Genomic DNA, 17,270 nt, shown 5'->3' with positions numbered 1-17,270 from the left:
AACTCAGGATATGCAGAAGGCAATCCTTTGGAAAACAGGAGGAAACTACCAGAATTTCAATTTACCTAATTTCATGTGTCATCTTCTTAAAGTTCCAACGTCATTGGTGCCATACCTGTACGTATGATATTAATCTGGGGGCCTGCATGTAAACATTAAATAAATATGCATTTATCAGGGGAGTGGACATTGTTTGCTGATTGGGCAAATGATTTGCACAATTTGGAAACCAGAGGGGACAAAGGGATGGCTCCCAGTCTTGGACACCACAGGATGCTTTTCCCTTCCTGACACCCACAGCAGACCACACCTGCGTCTGGACCTCAGTGCATCATCCTGGGCCTGGCACACCGTTGGTGCTCAGAGTGTCTGCTTAAAGAATGATGATAGGAGAGACTAGAGTGGCCCCGGCTTTGGGCCACAATAGCAGTGGGGTCCTCCACTCCTTGATGTCTGCCACTCCACATCCAAGTCGTCAGCATAGCCCATTAGTTCTCTCTTCAAAATATATCAGAATCTGACTGACCACACCCCCTCCCCCAGCTCCATCCTGCTTCAGGCCTCCATCCCTTCTTGCCTGGTGGCTGCAGTGGCCTCCTCCTTGGGCTCCCAGCATCTACTCTGCCCTCTACAGTCTATTCTGTTAAAACCAAATCAGGTGTATCTCACCTGCTCAAAACCCTTCAATGGCTCCTGTGGTGTTCAGAGCAGGAGCCAAAGTCCTTCCAGTGGCTGCTCCCAAGGCCCAACATGGTCTATCCTCCCCTCACCTCTCAGATCTTTTCCCTCACTCCTGTCTCCTTCTCCTTCTCTGCTCCGGTCACACTGGCCACCCTGCTGTTCCCCAGGTATCCCAACTACATTCCCACCACATGGCCTTTGCACATGCAGGACCCTTTGCTGGGAATGCCCTTCACCCAGATACCTGAATGGGCTGCTCCATTCCTTCGCTTGTTCTCTGGGTTCAAATACCACCTCTCCCGAGAAGTCCTCTAAGATTATCTGACTTAAAATAGCCGCCCAATCACTCCTTGCCTTTTTCCCTTTTTCATTTTGCTTCACCATCTGATGTAGTAGATATTTATTGCTCATCTCTTTATTGCCTCCTTCCCTCCACTAGTCCAGAAGGGGATGTACTGTTCTGTTTACTATTATATCCCTGGCACCTGAGATAGGCCTGGTCTGTGGTAGTGCTCAAAGAATCTTTATTGGACAAATGAATGAATGGCAGTTAGGGAATTGGATTTCCAGTTCTGACTCTGCCCAGTCTTGCTGTGTGGTCTCAGGCCAGTCTCAGCCCCTCTCTGGGCCTCATCATCCCCGTCTGCACAATTCAGAGACAAGAGTCCTATCAGCCTGGCCATCTGTGTCCAGGACAGGCCTCTGAGGTGGTTGCTCCACCTGCTGATTGCTGCCCACCACCCCTCTGCAGGCCCAGCCCTTACCTTCTGTAGCCACTGCGTGTTGTTCTCCAGCATTTTTTCCAGCTGTCGCACCCGCTGGGTCGGCCAGTCCCCTAGATTCAGCGCAGCCGCTGGGGAGTCCCTCTGGAGGCTGTTGGAGCCCCCAAAGGTCTCGGGCTCCGGGGGGCAGGGCTCAGGCTCGGGCAGCACGAAGGTGTAGCTGCACTGGCCGTGCTGGACTCGGTGTGCCCGGCGGCGTCCGCCAGCCTCCTGTCCCCTCCGCTGGGCCACAGTCGTGGTGGCCACAACCAGGAGGAGGCCACCCAGCAGCATGGCTGGCCGAGGGGGCATCCAGAGACGGGGCGATGGCGAGGAGTGTCTGGTCAGAGCCCAGGGGCCGAGCCTGCCCGCCGCCGTCTCCGTGCCCGGGGTGCACCCGCGGTGGCCAACAGTGGCCAGGCCTGCCCGCGGGGCTGCTGCAGCTGCAAAGCCCTGTTTGACGGAGCTCTGTCCCGGCGGCTATTTATACTCGTTCCAAATACCACAGCTGCTCTGCTTCCTCCCACTGCCTCCCGCCCCCCGCCCCCAGACACCCCCTCACCTCTACTCTTGCCTCTTTCCCTTCCTGCCTCCTCACTCTTGTCCACACGCTGCCAGTCCCAGCACTGCGTGCTCTGCCTGCCTTGCGTCTGAGTCCTTTTATTATCCAGTGGAGGCCTGGCCTCCCTGCGAGAGAGGAGGAAAGAAAACAACACACACACACACACACACACACACACACACACACACACACGCACCCCAAACCCCCAAGCTGCCCGCTTTGGAAAACCAAAGACAACTGAACTCTCTCTTCCTGTCTCTGTCTCTCCTCTCTCTCTCTCTCTAACCTAACCCCCACCAGGCTGGGATCTCAAATTTCAGCCCCTCATGCCTTCCCCTTCTCTCCCCCCTCCACCTTCCCCTCTCTGATTCCATGTTAGCCTTGGAAACCGAGAGAGAGAACAAGAGAGAGCAAGCGAGAGCAGAGTGACCCTAGAGAGAGCAAAGGGGAGGGGGCAGAGGGCTGAGGCTGGGGAGGAGGCAGCCAGTCCAATCTGTTTGTAGAGACAGAAAATCCTTGCAAAGCCAGGGAAGCGGGCGCCTTGGCTAGGAGCTGGCTCCCATCCTCCCTTCTCCCTCAGGGCCTGGAGGGCCATTGAGCCCTGGGGTGTCCCTGGCTCCGTTGCTGTGACAGTCATGAGAGATTGTCTCATCTTAGGACACACTGATCTGGGACCACCTCTGGCTGGAGTTGGGAGGTGAAAAGTGGACAGAAGAGCTTGGGGTGCAGCAGTGTCTCAACCAGCCCCCCGAGTTAGAGGCAGCTGGTTTTAAATCCCCTTCCCCAGCTGCTGGGACCTGAGACCCCAGGTAGGCAGCCTCACCTCTCTCAGCCTCCCCATCCTAAAGTTTAAGCCAGGTAAACCCCATTTCTTGCATGAGGAATGTATGTGGGTTCTCTGCAGGAGGACTGAGGGCTTTTTGATTTCCTTGTTTACCTGTTTACTCATGTAAATCCTGACTTATGACTTACCAGCTGTGTGACTTTGGGCAAGTTGCTTAACATCCCTGTGCCTCCATTTCCTCTTGGTGAACTGAGAGAAATAATACAAAAAACTATGTGAGATAGAGCAGGGCTGGCACCAGATGATCACTAAATAAATGTTTTTTTGTTCTTGTTGTCAGTGTCATAGTTATTATGTATCTCCCCTCCCCCAAGCTGCTGGGATGTAAACCCCAGGAGGGCAAGGATTCGTCCTTGGGGACCCTGTTGCTGGGCAGAAGGTGCCCAGGAGTTGGTTGGCCCTCAGCTGGGTGGGCAGTCTTCTGGGTTTCTCTGATTATTTTCCCAGACTGGGTGCCTATCCGGCTATTTGGTATTGTTTCTTTTTTTTCCCTTTGTTTTCCCAAATCCTGACAGAGTTGTGAACTGGGCAATCTGGTTGGGACAGCACAAGCTGGGGGTTCATCCGGAGGACTGAGAACATGAAACCAGGTGTGTGAGGCTTTGGCAGGAAAAGGAAAGGCAGCTGGGCATCAGCCACCAGCATTCTCTGAGCTTCCCACGGGCGCCGAGCCCTGCTTGCCCATCTCTGCCTCCATGACTGTAATGGGGTCATACCGCTGCCGACCTTGTGAGGAAGAGCGTGTTAATGCAGATCATGAGTTTTTCACAGTGCCTGGTACAGATGGGCCCAGAGTAAAGGCGACTCTTGTTAGGATTGTGTTGGTTGAACTTCGTGATAATCTCAATGAGGCCAGCATTATTATTCACCCCATTCTATAGAGGAGAAAACTGAAACCCAGAGAAGGAGAGTGATTTGCCTAAAGTCACACAGCCTGGGGGTGCTTGACCGGGAACTGGGGGAGGAGGGTAGGCTCAACAGCGAGGCTGGCCCCTGACCCCATCCCACTTCCTCCTACTTACCCCTCAAGGCAGTGCATGAGGATGCCTTCTCCCCTATACCCACCAGCCTCAGTCACCCCATCTGAGCACTAGAAGGTGCATTAATACCTCCTTGTGGAAGCTCCCAGCATAGGCAACGCATTCAATCTTACTGAGTGAAAGAAAGAATGAATGTTAATCCCACAACCCCCAACACAGGCTTAATTAAATAGACAGTTTCTATAATTATGCTAATACAGAATGGCTCTCTGCACAGAAGAGGATTGTCTGTTCACAGGAGAAATGCAGGTAAAATCAAAAGAAGAGTTTTGGAAAGCTTGGGAGATGGCCCTGCTAACCTCTGTACTTTTCATTTCAACACCTCCTTCTCACCTCAGGAACTTTGTATATGCTGCTTTCTCTGTCCAGAACACTGCTGTCCACCTGCCCTCACGTCCAGCTTTCAGCAGTGTTCCAGTTACTGTGGCTGCCAGAAAATTACCCCAATACTTAGTGATTTAAAAAAAGTAACCATTTATTATCTCTCAGGGTTTCTGTGGGTCAGGAGTGGCTCAGCTAGACAGTCTGCTTTAGTTTCTCATGAGATCGAAGTCAGATGGTGGCTGAGCCAGGATCATCCTGAAAGCTTTTCCTCTCACCTGTCAGCACCTGGGCATCCTCCTCACTCCCCATGCTCGAGTCTCCAGCTTGGTGACTTCAGGCAGCTGGACTTCTTACCTGGTCCCTCACAGCTACAAAGGCGCATGCCCGGAGAGCCAGGTGGAAGTTATGTGACCAAGCTTTGGAAGTCATTCAGTGGAACCTCTACCGTATTCTATTGGCTGGTGTTTGCCTGGGTTCAAAGCAGGAACCTAGACCCTACCTCTCGATGTAGGTGTGTCAGTGTCACCAGAGGAGCATACAGGATGGGGGGTGGGGGGTAACATGGATGTAGCCGTCTCTGAGAAATGCTCCAGGCAGGGGAACTGATATATGCTCACATAGACCCCTCAGCCCTGATCATGTCTTAAACCAGAACCTCCCCTTTTGGAGCCCTCTCCCTTTGTCTTAACCCTTCTCAAGGTGCAAAGAGGTTAATTACTTGTGTAATTATTCATCTCTCTCTGTTTATCCCCAGCATTTGATATATAGTATGTTCTCAGTAGATAAATATCTGCCGAATGAATGAATGAAGGAGTGAATGCTTGAGCCAGGATCTCCCTGTCAGGCTGATGAGGGGCAGGAGGCTGGAGCTCTGTGGAGCTGCCTTGGGGCTGCAGCATCAGGGCAAGATCCAGCTGAGACAGATGCTGGGAGACCTCGGGCAGCAGATCTGACTGCTTGGGGCGGAAGCTTTCTGCTCCTCAGTCAGAGAGCGCGAACAGATCTACCCACGTCTCCTGAGCTCTCACGCGGGGTGAGCCCCGGGGAAAGTTTACAAGCTGCCAGACCACTGAGGATCTCTGAACATGGGGCCTCATGACCAGTGGTGGAGGTGGTTTGGGCATCAGTCTAGCCCAGAGGTGGAGGGCCTACAAAGCCACCTCTTGACCTTCAGGGAAAGGGAGCCAGCTGCTCCCATGAGAAGCAGCAGGTGCCCAGGTGGTAGCAGGGAGGAGGAGCTGGTGACTGAACCCGGAGAGGTAATTGGAAAGATGCCATCTGAGGTTAGTTAGCAAGCTCAGGGAGACTGAAGAAAGCACTGAACTCTGGACCTGGAAGGGCCTTTGGTAACCGGCATGCTTTGCGCTGTGGACTCCTGACCCTGAAATCTGAGCACAAGACCCAGAACCATCTACCTTTTGGAAGTGACCTGCTAAGTCTCAAACAGAACTCCTCATCTTCTCCCCTGACTCCACCCCATATGAGCCTCTTCTGAATCGCCCAATCTTGACCAGGCACCTGGGCCAGAAATCTGGAGGCAGGGCCGCCTTCATGGGTGTGTGGCCTCTGGAGTCACACAGGGCCAAGAGCTTAGAAGAGTCCCACCATCAGTTTAATGTTCTGCTGCCACTATCTTGAGATTCTTAATAAGCTCTGAACAAAGGATCTAGCTCTTTCATCCTGCACTGGGCTCCTCAAATTGTGTAGCTGGTCTTGCCAGGGAGACACGAGCCCCCATCATCCCCCTCACCCCACCTTGGCCCTGCCAGCCAATCGGACCTATTCTGCCAACATGACCCTTTAAATAGGTCTCCCCTCTGCCCTTCTTGCTATTCCGGGCATACGGGAGCCAACCTGCCTGCGCTGGAATTCTGACTTTCCCATCTCCCAGATGTATAGCCTAGGCCAATTTGCTTAACCTGTCTGTACCTCAGTTTCCTCTTCTGTCAAATACTTGATACTAGCAATTACCTAGTAGGGCTGTTCAAAGGATTAGAAAGCCGATCCCTGTAAAGAAGGGTTAGCACTGAGCCTCGCTTATACCAAATGCTCAGTAAGTGGCAGCCCAGTGATGCCATCATCCCCTCACTGTCACTGTCTTACCCTACAGTCTTCATCTCTTCTTGAGGGGAGAGAAACATCTCAGAACCGAACTCCTGTTAATCCATCTTTGATGCTGCAGTCAGTGATTTTTCTGTGACACAAACCCAGCTCCTGACTCCTGTGCTTAGAACTCTTCCATTTTAAACTAACTCTTGACATGGTCCATCATTCCCTGCGGGATTTGGCCTCTAGCCTCATCGCTCTTTCCCTGGGACTTGGTATCTTGTGACAGGGAATCGGTTTTACTTTCCAACATGCTCTCTGCTGACTCCAGCCTCAGGGACTTTGCTTTTGTAGTAACACCTGCTTGGACAATCCTCCACACCTTTATTCAGTGGCTCCCTTCTACCTGTCTTTTGGGTCTCATCTTAGGCATCACCTTCTCGGGAAGCCTTCCTCATCTTCCTCCCTCCTTGGGTGGAAACAGTCCCTCTTCCTCTGAGAACCTGAGGTCCCCTTCCTGTGTGTTCCCCATCAAAGTACTTACCCTGTATTATAAGACCTTGTTTGCAGGACTTCATCCCCTCTATAATCTGAAAACTCTTTCAGGGCACTGACCACACTTTTCATTTCTGTGTCTGTTGTCTGTCCAAAGGTCATCTTCATAGTAGATTCTCAAGAGTGTTTGTTGAATGAATATTCTCCACTATAGGGTGGGGGCTTCGGCGGCCATCCCCAGGTGGAGACTAAGGACATCACCCTTCCCAGGGCCGGGGCAGCAGAAAGTTTCTTTTTGGGGCATTTCTAATGTCTTGCCTCCAAATACTTAAAACAACCCCTCCACTCCCGGTTTATTTTCCCTTTGCTGGCCTTTCGTTGCCATGGAGTCTGAGCAGGGAGAAAATACTTATACCCATCTGGAGAGTTTGGCTTTTTGCTCAAATGTCTTGAGCAAAAGGAGAACTTACTGGCCAATGCAACTGAAAAGTGTAGGGGTCTCTGGCTTCACTCATAGCTGGATCCAGATCCTCAAATGATATTAGGAATCTGGTTTTTTTTTTTTTCTTTTTCTCCAGCACTAGATCTTTGTTTTCCTCTGTTAGCTTCATCCTCTGACAGTTCCCACCACCATCACCTCTACCACTGGTGACAGCAGCCCTAACCTATCAACTTAGCAACCCCCCAGAAGTGGAGTGCTGCTTTCCTGATAACTCTTGGGTAAAGTCTGGCTTGGGTCATGCGAACATTTTGAACCCACTACAATAGCCTGAAGATGAGTTACTCTAGTTGGTCAGCCTGGGCCACATGCCGAGGGGTCAATCTCATGGAACCCAAAGGGACTGAGTGAAGGGTAGGGTGGTTGTCAAGGAAACCTGGGGTAGAATGATCAGAAGGGAGACGAATGCTGATGGGCGCAGAACACCTGCCCACTGCCTTCTCACCTGGCCCCTCACCAAGTGAACCAGCTCCCCCTTCTCCCCGCCCTGCCCCCAGCCAGTAGAGTCTTGGCATAACCAGGGATGCCTCATCCTCACTTTGCATTTAGCTCTTGAGGAAACATACCCAGAGAGGGAGGTGACTTGCCCCAGGTCACACCCTGGATTCGATTTTCCTGGAAGTATGGCTCTTCCTGCCCCGGGAAACAGTGGGGAAAACAAGACCATTATTGGAAAGCCACTTGCTGATGTTGGATCCAAAGAAGAGGATTGACTCACGAGTCTGAGTCTGCCGCTCCTGGCCTCATCTCGACCATCCGGCACCTCCTCAGCCCTCCTTCCCTTTCAGCTTCCACCATGTCAACACCCAGGGTGATAACTGAGGGTTGCAAGCGGGCAGCTTGAAGCACCCCAAGCCTCCTGTTCTGTGCTTTTCACATCCTGAGGACATGACCTGGCATCTCCTGGGGCCGCTGATGGCCACGTGGTGAGTCCAGGCAGAAGGTCTGGGGCTGCCAGCCACTCCAGGGATGGTCTGTCCTAGTCCCTGGGAGGCCCATGGGCCGATCTTGTGGAGCAGAAATCGTGGTGTCCCTGTGAGACTTTCCACTTAAGACAGCAGTCTGTCAACAGTTCCCTGCTTCTGCTTCCCGCCACCCAAACCCAGAGCCACGACACAGTTGATGGCTCAGATGGGCCCCGGGCTGGGTTTTGAGGTCACTCCTGTGACCCACACCTATTTTTAGAGCCCCCTCCTCCTGGCACTGAATCTTGATTCCATTATAGCAGGTGAGTCTTGATTTCCTCATCTATAAAATGAGAGAACAGTCACTCATCAGCAAGATGTTGTGAGGGGGAGGGGACTTCTAGTTACCAGTGCTGTGTAATAAAGCACCCCAATGCTTAGTGTCAAAGCAATGACAACACCTATTGTATTCATAAACATGCAATTTTGGCCAGGTTTAGTGGGGACGGTTCAGTGCAACTCCATTTGACATCAGCTGGTGCAGCTTGAAGGCTAGAGCCTGGAAGACTTTCCATCACCTGGAAACTCATCCGTTCTCACATCCAAGCCCTCAGCTGGGGCTGTCAGCCCAGACCACTGTGTACGGCTTCCCCACAGGAGAGAGGCTCCTCACAGCGTAGTGGCTGAACATCAAGGGTGCGCATCTCAAGAGAATCAGGCAGAAGGCTTAAGACATTTTGTGACCTCACCTCATGAATCACAAAAGGCTATCATTGCTTCTCCATTCTGTTCATGGAGGCAGGCACAAAGTCCTATCCAAGTTCAAGGGGGTGGGGGTGGGGGAACAGACTACCTCTTAATGGAGAGTGGCAAGGTTTTGGAAGAGCATGTGGGATGGGAGATGTTGTGGCCATTTTTGGAAAATATAATCTGCCACAGAAGGCCAGGATGAGAAAATGCCATTTAAGTATTTAGCCCATAAGGGCTTAAGAGTTAGTGGCTGTTATTACTACCACGGCTATTATGGGAAAGATATCCAGCATCTCTTTGCTTGAAAACGTCCTTTGGACCTTCTGAGCGCTAAAGGTACAGCAGGAAGTGGGATTATTTCTATCAGGGCTGCTGGAGAAATTGGCCCAGAAACACTCTGGGATTTGTCCAGAGTCACCCAGCATGTCAGCGTCCAGTCCAGCCCCAGCCAGATGGGCCCCAGACACAGCAGCCCCTGCTGTTAGTGACACTTGTCTTTCTCTCCCTCAGTGTACACCCTGGCCTCGGTTTTCCCTCTGAACAACTGCAGTGTCCGGGCTCTGCTGCCCCAGAGGTCAAGGGGACTGGGGTGGAGGACATGCACCCTCTCGGCTGTGCTGCTAGGCCCGGGCCACCGGCCACGCCCGCGCTTTCTCAGGCCCGGGGAGCCCCGCTGCCTCCGAGCGCACGCCTGGCACTCACTCCAGGACGTGCAGAGTGAGCCTGCCAGGTCGGAGGGCAGATCTATTTTGGAACCTGGCACCCCACCGGAGGCCCCGGGGAGCCTGTGACCCAGAGAACCAACAGGCCCCTCTGTATTTTGTTTGTTTTTATTAAACAAGCACAGCATGTCCCTCATGGAGAAGTCAGAAAATACATATTAGCAAGAGGGAAAAAGTACAAGTTGCCTGTGCTCTCACCAGCAATAGGCAAAAACGGCAGCTAACATTTTGGAGTATTTTTCCCCCAGTCATTTCTCTCTACATATAAACGCACATATTTTCGGGTGGTTTTATAGCAAAAAACAAAAAACAAACAAAAAAAAACCCCCCAAAACCCCCAAGAAATCCCAAAGAAACATTTTCTAAGCCATTTTTAATTTTCGTTTACTTTTGTTGAATTTATTTCTTGGAAAAAGAAATTTATAAGATGTACAGGGTAATTTAAAACAATCCCATATACTCATCACGTCAAACGGGCATCTGTCAACATTATGCAAATTTTCCCATTTTTTATTTTTAATGAAATGAAATACTATTACAGGTCAAGTTGGCATCCCTTACCTCCTCCTCCCCAGGCTAGTTTTCTCCTCCTCCCTGCCCACAGATCCATATATATGTAGCCATAAGTGGCATAGACTATTTTTGTGTTTTTAAAACTTAAATATATGCTCTTACGCTGTAAGCCATGTCCTGTGTGCGCACCATGTTTTCCAGATCTGTACAAATTACATATATAGCTCCTGTGACCTGGGTCATTTTCTTTTCACTGCTGTGCAGCATTGCAACATATAATTACACTATTCTTTATTTATTCAGCCTCCACGGGTGGACATTTGGGTTGATTCAATTCGTCCATAGTTCGTAACGAGGCTTCTGTGGCTGTCTTATACACTAATCCTGGTGCCCCTGGGCAAGAATTTCTCTAGGATATTAGTGGAGGGGTCCTCCTCCTGGGTCGTGGAGTATACATGTTGCCAGCCTGAGAAGATGTACAATTTGTGCTTCCAAGCGGCTTCACCGAGTTACCTCCCACCAGCAAGCATGAGAGTTTCCATCTCTCCGCGCTCCTGTCACCCTTTGGGATTGCCAGGCTTTACTTCTGTGGCAATCCCACGGTTGTGACGTGGTGCGTGTGATTTTATAGCCTGCTTTTCCTACTTAACCCTCTGTGTCTTATGAAGTGCCTTCCACAGCAGAAGATTCTTCTGTAGAAGAATCGGTAGCACATGTCTAATGGTGGCATAAACCCCCACTGAAGCAGCCAGTTTTCTTAATTCAGTCTCTGTCATTGGACACGGGGCTCTGTTTGGTGGTAGACTGCAACACTGACCATGCACCCCTGCTCCTGTAAGCATGCGTCTTTGCACTATGACTTCACAGCTCCTCCCATTAAGAGGTGAAGTCTGTACCCCTCGAAGCTGGCTTTGGCCATGTGTCTTGCTTTGGCCAACTGGGTCCTGTCAAATGTGAGGGTCCTGAAGCTTGAAAGGGGCTGTGCCTTGAGCCTGTTCACTCGCTCGCCTGGGACCCTAGGACCACCATGTGAGCAAGCCCCAGTTAGCCTGCTGGATGACGAGAGACACGTGGTCAAGTTGTCCTGTCACCTTCGCTGACATTGAACCAACCCCCAGATGGTGAATAAGGCCATTTTTGATCACCTAGGCCAACTGAAGTCATCATAGACCACACAGCCCAGACCAGAAGAATTGTCCAGTTGACCCCCAGAAAGCGGGAAATAGTAAATGTTTGCTGTGTTAAGCCACTGAATTTGGAAACAGTTTGTTAACTAGTAAGAGCTGATACAGCTCAGTCAGGCCTTTCCTTTGCTCAGCTGGTTACTGGCTGTGTATCTTGGGCAAATTGCTGAGTCTTGGCTTCCTCCTCAGTAAAATAGGGGATATCTATCCCTCAAAGTCATTGTGAGGACTGAATGAGACGGCACATGTCAGGATCACCCAGCGAGGTCTCAGTACTCAGCAGGTCCTCTTTCATGTCCTGGTGGTGTCAGACATGAGACTTTTCTCATTTCCCCTTGGTTCTACCTGCTGTGCCTCTTTATCCAAACTTACTCATCCTTCCAGGTTTTCGGGGGGGTGGTGGTATCAATATTTAAATGTAAAGGCAAGCATCAGAGATTAAGTCTTTACCATTCACTTAAGTGAACACCCCTACCGCTACAGTCCCAGGTCTCCTCTCCTTCCAGAACACTCCTTCTTGAAGTTAGGCATGGCCACATGACTTGCTTTGACCACCGAGTATGACGAAACTTTTAAGAACCATTGTGTGATTCTCTGTGCTTCTTTCCCTTACTGCAGAGAACTGGAAGCCTTGTGTTAAGACAGCAGCAGCATCAAATGCCCAAAATTCTTGGTCCCGGTGAGGTTTCCATGAGCTTCCCTGATGATCCTCATTAGGGACAAGAAACACTGGAAAGAAAAAAAAAATCTTTGTTGTACTGGGCTCTGTTGTTTGTTATGGAAGCATAACCTAACTATTTGGGGCTGAACTGTATCCCTCAAAATATTTGTTGAAGTCCTAACCCCACTGGTACCTCAGAATGTGACCTTATTTGAAAAAAGTTTATTGCAGATGTAACTAGTTAAGATGAGGTCATACTGGAGTAGGGTGGGCCCTTAATCCAATGTGCCTGCTGTCCTTATAGGAAGATGATGTGAAGATACTGTTACCAAATAGAACTCAGGTTTGCTCACCTTCAGGGAGCAAAGACAGTCACTTGACTGGGCTGTGGTGAAGAAAAGTACAGTGTTTATTGCAGGGTAACAAGCAAGGAGAATGGGCAGATCATGCTCAAAAGACCTGAACCCCTCAATGGCTTTCAGGGAAGGATTTTTAAAGACATTTAGGGTGAGGTTGCAGCTCATGGACTTTCTTCTGATTGGTTAATGGTGAACTAACAGGATGATGTTTGGGAATCTTAATCATCAATCTTCTGGTTCCAACCAACTTGGGGTCTTGTGCTTGTGGTCAGCATGTAGTCATCCTCCATCTGGGTGTGGGGTCTTCTGATTGTTACGTGTAGCCCTTGAGGAGGAACTAGGACTCTTTTATTGCTGAACTATTGTGTAAGCTAGCATTACTTTTCTTGCTCGACTACTTTCCCTTTGTTTCTGCATTCCTTTACCTCCCTAATTAGTAACAGTTGAGTCTGTTCTTTGGAACTCAGGGAAGGCCTAGGAGACTAAAGCTTTTTTTTTTCCCTACAAACAAGAAATGGGGGACACAGAGGGGCTTTTGTAGCTGGGAACACCCTGCAGGGTCCTGCTCGATTTCAATACAAGGGCAGAATACCCGGTGAAGGTGGAGGCAGAGATTGGAGTAATGTAGCCGAGGAACTCCAAAAGTTGATGGCCATCACCAGACACCAGAGGCAAGGAAAGATCTACCCAGAGTCTCCGAGGGAAAATGGCCTCACTGACATCTTGATTTCTGGCTTCCTGAGCTATGAGAGAATCAATTTCTGTTGTTTAAAGCCACCTGGTTTGCTGTACTTTGTTATGGTGGCCCCAGGAAACTAGTGCAGGCCGACTCACCCTGGCTAATGCAGTAGTCAGTGAGGGCTCCCTCTTACAGTCATCACTGCGTCTATTAGTGAAACTTTCAGGTATATTGCTCTGTCCTCCATGTATAATATTCATTCACTCATTTTTATTATTTATTTTCTTGTTTATTTTATTTACTCTGTGCCCAGGACTTCTCTCTAGGCAATGGGGAAGCACTGTGGACAAAATGACTCCTTCTCACAGAGCTGGCTGACTCTTGGGGTAGAGACCAAACATGGGTAGGTGGATGTGCGTGGGGTCTTGCAGGTCCAGCTTTGGGGGTTTAGAGGTCCTCTACCTGGATGACTCCTCCTCCAAAAAGAAAATAGGAAAATGTAGCAAGTTCATGGGATGGAAAACCAAAGAGCTCTGCAAAGTGAGATTTGTTGGAAGGATTTATGATGTATTAAGTTAAAAAAAACAACTTCAATCAAGATTTCTATGGATGCTAAAAGCATGAATCATAAGAGAAAAGACTGATACATTGAAGAGCACCAAAGTTAATTGCTTTTATTCTTCTGAGACACAATTAAAATGAAAAGGCAAGTCATAGACTAGGAGAAAATATTTGCAAAACATACATCTGATGAATGATTTATATCCAGGGTATATAAAGAAATCTCAAAACTCAAGAATAAGACAACAAACAATCCCCCCAAAATACGGGCCAAAGCTTCGAAAAAATTCTTAATGAAAGAAATACAGTGGCAAATAAGCACATGAAAAGGTATTCAGAATGGTCACTCATGAGGGAGCTGCCTTTCCTCACTTTCTCTTGCCTTGAACATGTAAAAAATAAACAAGGGGTAGAGGGTATAGCTCAATGGTAGAGTGTGTGCCTAGCATGCTCAAGGTCCTGGGTTCAATCCCCAGTACCTCCATTAAATAAACAAACAAACCTAATCACTTGCCTCCCTCCACAAAAAAATTAAAAACAACTTCTTAAAAGATGTAAAAAATTAACAAGCAAATCTCAACAAAATAGAATTGGGAGACCAGTAGGGGGAGCTCTCATGTACTGTGATAGTAGAGCCCAACAGGAAGAAGAAAGACCCCTCTTCCCTCCTGGCAAGAACTCAGCCAATAAAAAGCCACGGACTCTTTCTTTACTAGAGCCCTCCCAACTTCCTTCCTCCCTTTATCAAAGCATGCTCCTTCCCTTGCTGTGTGGGAACGTGCATGTGGCTCGCCATCATTATAGACCCCAAGTTGCAATTCTCTGCTGATCCTGAACAAACTCATCTTTTCTGGAGAAATATCTGGCAGTCTATTTACATCAAGTCAACAGACATAAGCATGATACTTGCAGCACGGACCATTCTGCAACCTTGAGGGAGAGGCCAAAAAAACTCATCACGACATTAACCTTGACATTGCTAAGTTACTGAGTTTCTACCTTTAGACTTCTTCCTAAGGGAGAAAAATAAGCCTCTATTGTATTAGCCGCTGCATTAAATTCCCTGTTACTTGTGGCTGAAAGCATTCCTGACTGCTACAACCTCTCAAGTCCCCATAAAATCCCAGGAAGGCATCACGCTGGCTCTGATGGGGTCCCATTCCCACTGCTGGACCAACTGTGGTGGCCCTCAGGGATGGGATATGCCAGCCCAGTGGCCACCTTTACTTCATAGGCTGGGGGTGGGCAAGGATGGCTCCCCAGTGGGAAACTTTGTCCTTGGGCAAGTCATTCAACATCCCTGTGCCTCAGTTCCCTCATCTGTGCCATGAAGATGTCCAGGTTCCTGGGGTTATGGTGAGGATTAAATGTACAGTGACTGGTGCTCAGTGATGGCCAGGAATGACCATTATTAATTACCCTTATTTTACCATTCTATTGCTGTTGTCATTGTTGCTATTATGATTAATGCAGATCCTTTCTGAGGCCCCTTCCAGCTTTCGGCCTGGTTGTTGTCAGTACCTCCAGCCCTTCGCCAGCTTTCACAGATGCTGCCTGCAGTTGGGGTAGGGGACAGGGCTCATCCTCCTCTCTGCGAGGTGGACCCCTCCCCTACTCCAGTCTTGCCGCTGTCCTTGCCCAGCTCCATTCTGCAGGGACCCAAGATCCTTTCCATCCCGAGGAGAAGTCAGGACCAGGAATCATCCCTGAGGCCTAAATGACTACTCAGGCAGGTTTTTTGAGAGTCTGGAGGGAGCAGGAAGGAGCAGGGAGGAAGTGAAGTAGAGCCCAAAGCCCAGCTCCTTGCTCCGGGAAGCCTGGTCTAAGTCAGGGCCCCGGGGACCCGGTTCCCCACAGTCTTCACGCTTCCCTGCCCCACCCTGGCTCCCGCCCTATCTTTCTACCCTGCCCTCCCCTTCCCTGCTCCTTCTCTCCCCTGAGTCCTGCCCCAGCCCCACTGGAGAGCAGCACTTTGGGCTGGTCTCTCGATGCCCCGCATGATTAAAATGCAAAAGGCGCCTCTGTCCAAAAAAATGAGGCTGGATCCTGATCACTCCCAGCCTTCTTGGCTGAGTAGCCACCGGCTTCTGGCTGCCCTCATCCAACACTGGAAGGAGCTTATGGACGAGGGAGCAGAGGCCAGAGTGGATCACAAGCTGGGCTTTAGACTCCTGGCCCAGTGCTCAGGCCGTGTGGAATAGGGGTGTGAGTGGGGATTTGTGAGTCGGGGGGGCGGTGTGAGTGGAGGGGTGAGGTGGGCAGCTCATCCATCACCTCCTGGGCTTCAGTTTCTCTATCTGCAAGTGGGGGATGAAAATGGAAGATTTCATGCTTAGAGCCTGCCTGGCCCCCTGCAAGCACTGGTAAATTCTCCAGGAGATTTCAGCCCTCAGACTCCTGCTGTTCCCTCATCTCAGCCATCTGGCCACCTCCATCGAAACAGCCCTCACCCAGGCACTTGGGGCCACAGCCCAGGGACGGGCTGCCAGTGGTGTTCTCACAGCTCTAACCCAGCACCAGCAGCCCCCAGGGGCTCAGGATGCCTCCATCCATTTCGGTCGAGCGCCCTCTGTGAATTAGGCACAGCGCTGCATGCTGCTCTCTCCTTTACGACAACAATTATCGATTCAGTGAAAGAAGTTCTAGGAGGCTGTGAAGCAAAGAGTTAAAATTGTGTCCTGTCCGTCTGCGTCTGCTCGTGGCCCCCTTCCTGCCCCCACGCGCTCTGTACGCATATCGCTGTCCCGGCGGCGCCCGGTCTGGACGGAGCCCCGTCAGCGCAGGAGCCCTGCGTCCGGCTTTGCCATCACTGCGTAGTTGCCGCAGTGTGGCTGGGCCGCCGTCAGTGGGGCCAGTGCCCCTGGTGGACCTCCGGGCTGCAGCCCAGTTCTTTCTACTTGTGACGGGGCCACAGGGTAAGCTTTCATTCGTGACTCTTTATCCGCGTGGGCATCATTTCTCTAAAGCAGATTGCTGGATTCAAGGCTGACGTGCTCTTTATGTGGGAGTTACCATCAAATCCCATCTCCCCAGCAGGCGGCTCCAGACTTGCACACTCACTCCCCTAGCCCGTTCCAGTAGGTGCCTGTTGCCCCTTCTCCTCCACCCTGGCAGTCCCCAGCGTCCTGCCTCTCTTGTTTTCTTGTTCCCTTCAAGGTGACTGGAGGTCGACATCCTCTCGTGGCCATGCTGTTGATGCCAGCCGACACCAGCTGAGACCAGTGTTTGTCTGCATCTCAGGGGACACCATTACAGGCACCCACAGGAATTGGGGGCCAGTGGGGAGGAGGTTTGGGTCCCCGTAAGTAGTGTAGGGAGCAGTTTAGAGTTGGGTTCTGAAGTCAGATGGCCCATGATTTGAATCCTAGCTATGCCCCTTGCTGGCTGTGTTACTTTGGGTGAGTTATTCAACATCTCTGAGACTCAGCTAGGTCATCAGAAAGGCCAAGCTCACAGGAGCATCTAGTTCAGATGATTGTTGTGGATGAGTCAGTACATACTTGGTGCTTAAAACAGTGCTGGGCCCATTAGCTGCTGATATATTACTTGGGCACCTATAGTACAGTATGTACGAACTGGTTTATTTCATCCTTACAACTAGGGGAACATGAAGCTCTGAGAGGTAAAGGGACATGTAGCCCCAAACTGGATACTCACCTCTTGCTGCTCTCAGGACCCTATTTC

The 17,270-nt window shown here is 50.3% G+C and overlaps 1 protein-coding gene across 5 annotated transcripts in view; it reads right to left on the bottom strand.

Annotated features, from left to right (window-relative positions):
• ANGPT4 (angiopoietin 4) overlaps nt 1-2,353 on the bottom strand; it is a 35,428-nt gene extending 33,075 nt beyond the window's left edge. For 3 of the 5 annotated variants that reach the window (XM_072943963.1, XM_072943962.1, XM_072943961.1), the window contains exon 1: nt 1,446-1,992. In XM_072943963.1, coding sequence (XP_072800064.1) covers nt 1,446-1,754 — 309 coding nt within the window. In that variant the 5' untranslated portion in view covers nt 1,755-1,992. Of the gene's footprint in view, nt 1-1,445 lie in introns of all 5 variants that reach the window. The other 2 variants (XM_072943960.1, XM_072943965.1) reach the window with 2 other exon arrangements.
• Between the last annotated feature and the right edge of the window lie 14,917 nt (nt 2,354-17,270).

Source organism: Vicugna pacos, chromosome 19, assembly GCF_048564905.1.
Source record: "Vicugna pacos chromosome 19, VicPac4, whole genome shotgun sequence".
NCBI lineage: Eukaryota > Metazoa > Chordata > Mammalia > Artiodactyla > Camelidae > Vicugna > Vicugna pacos.
The sequence above is the reverse complement of the archived record's forward strand: the minus strand, read 5'-3'. Positions and strand labels throughout refer to the sequence as shown.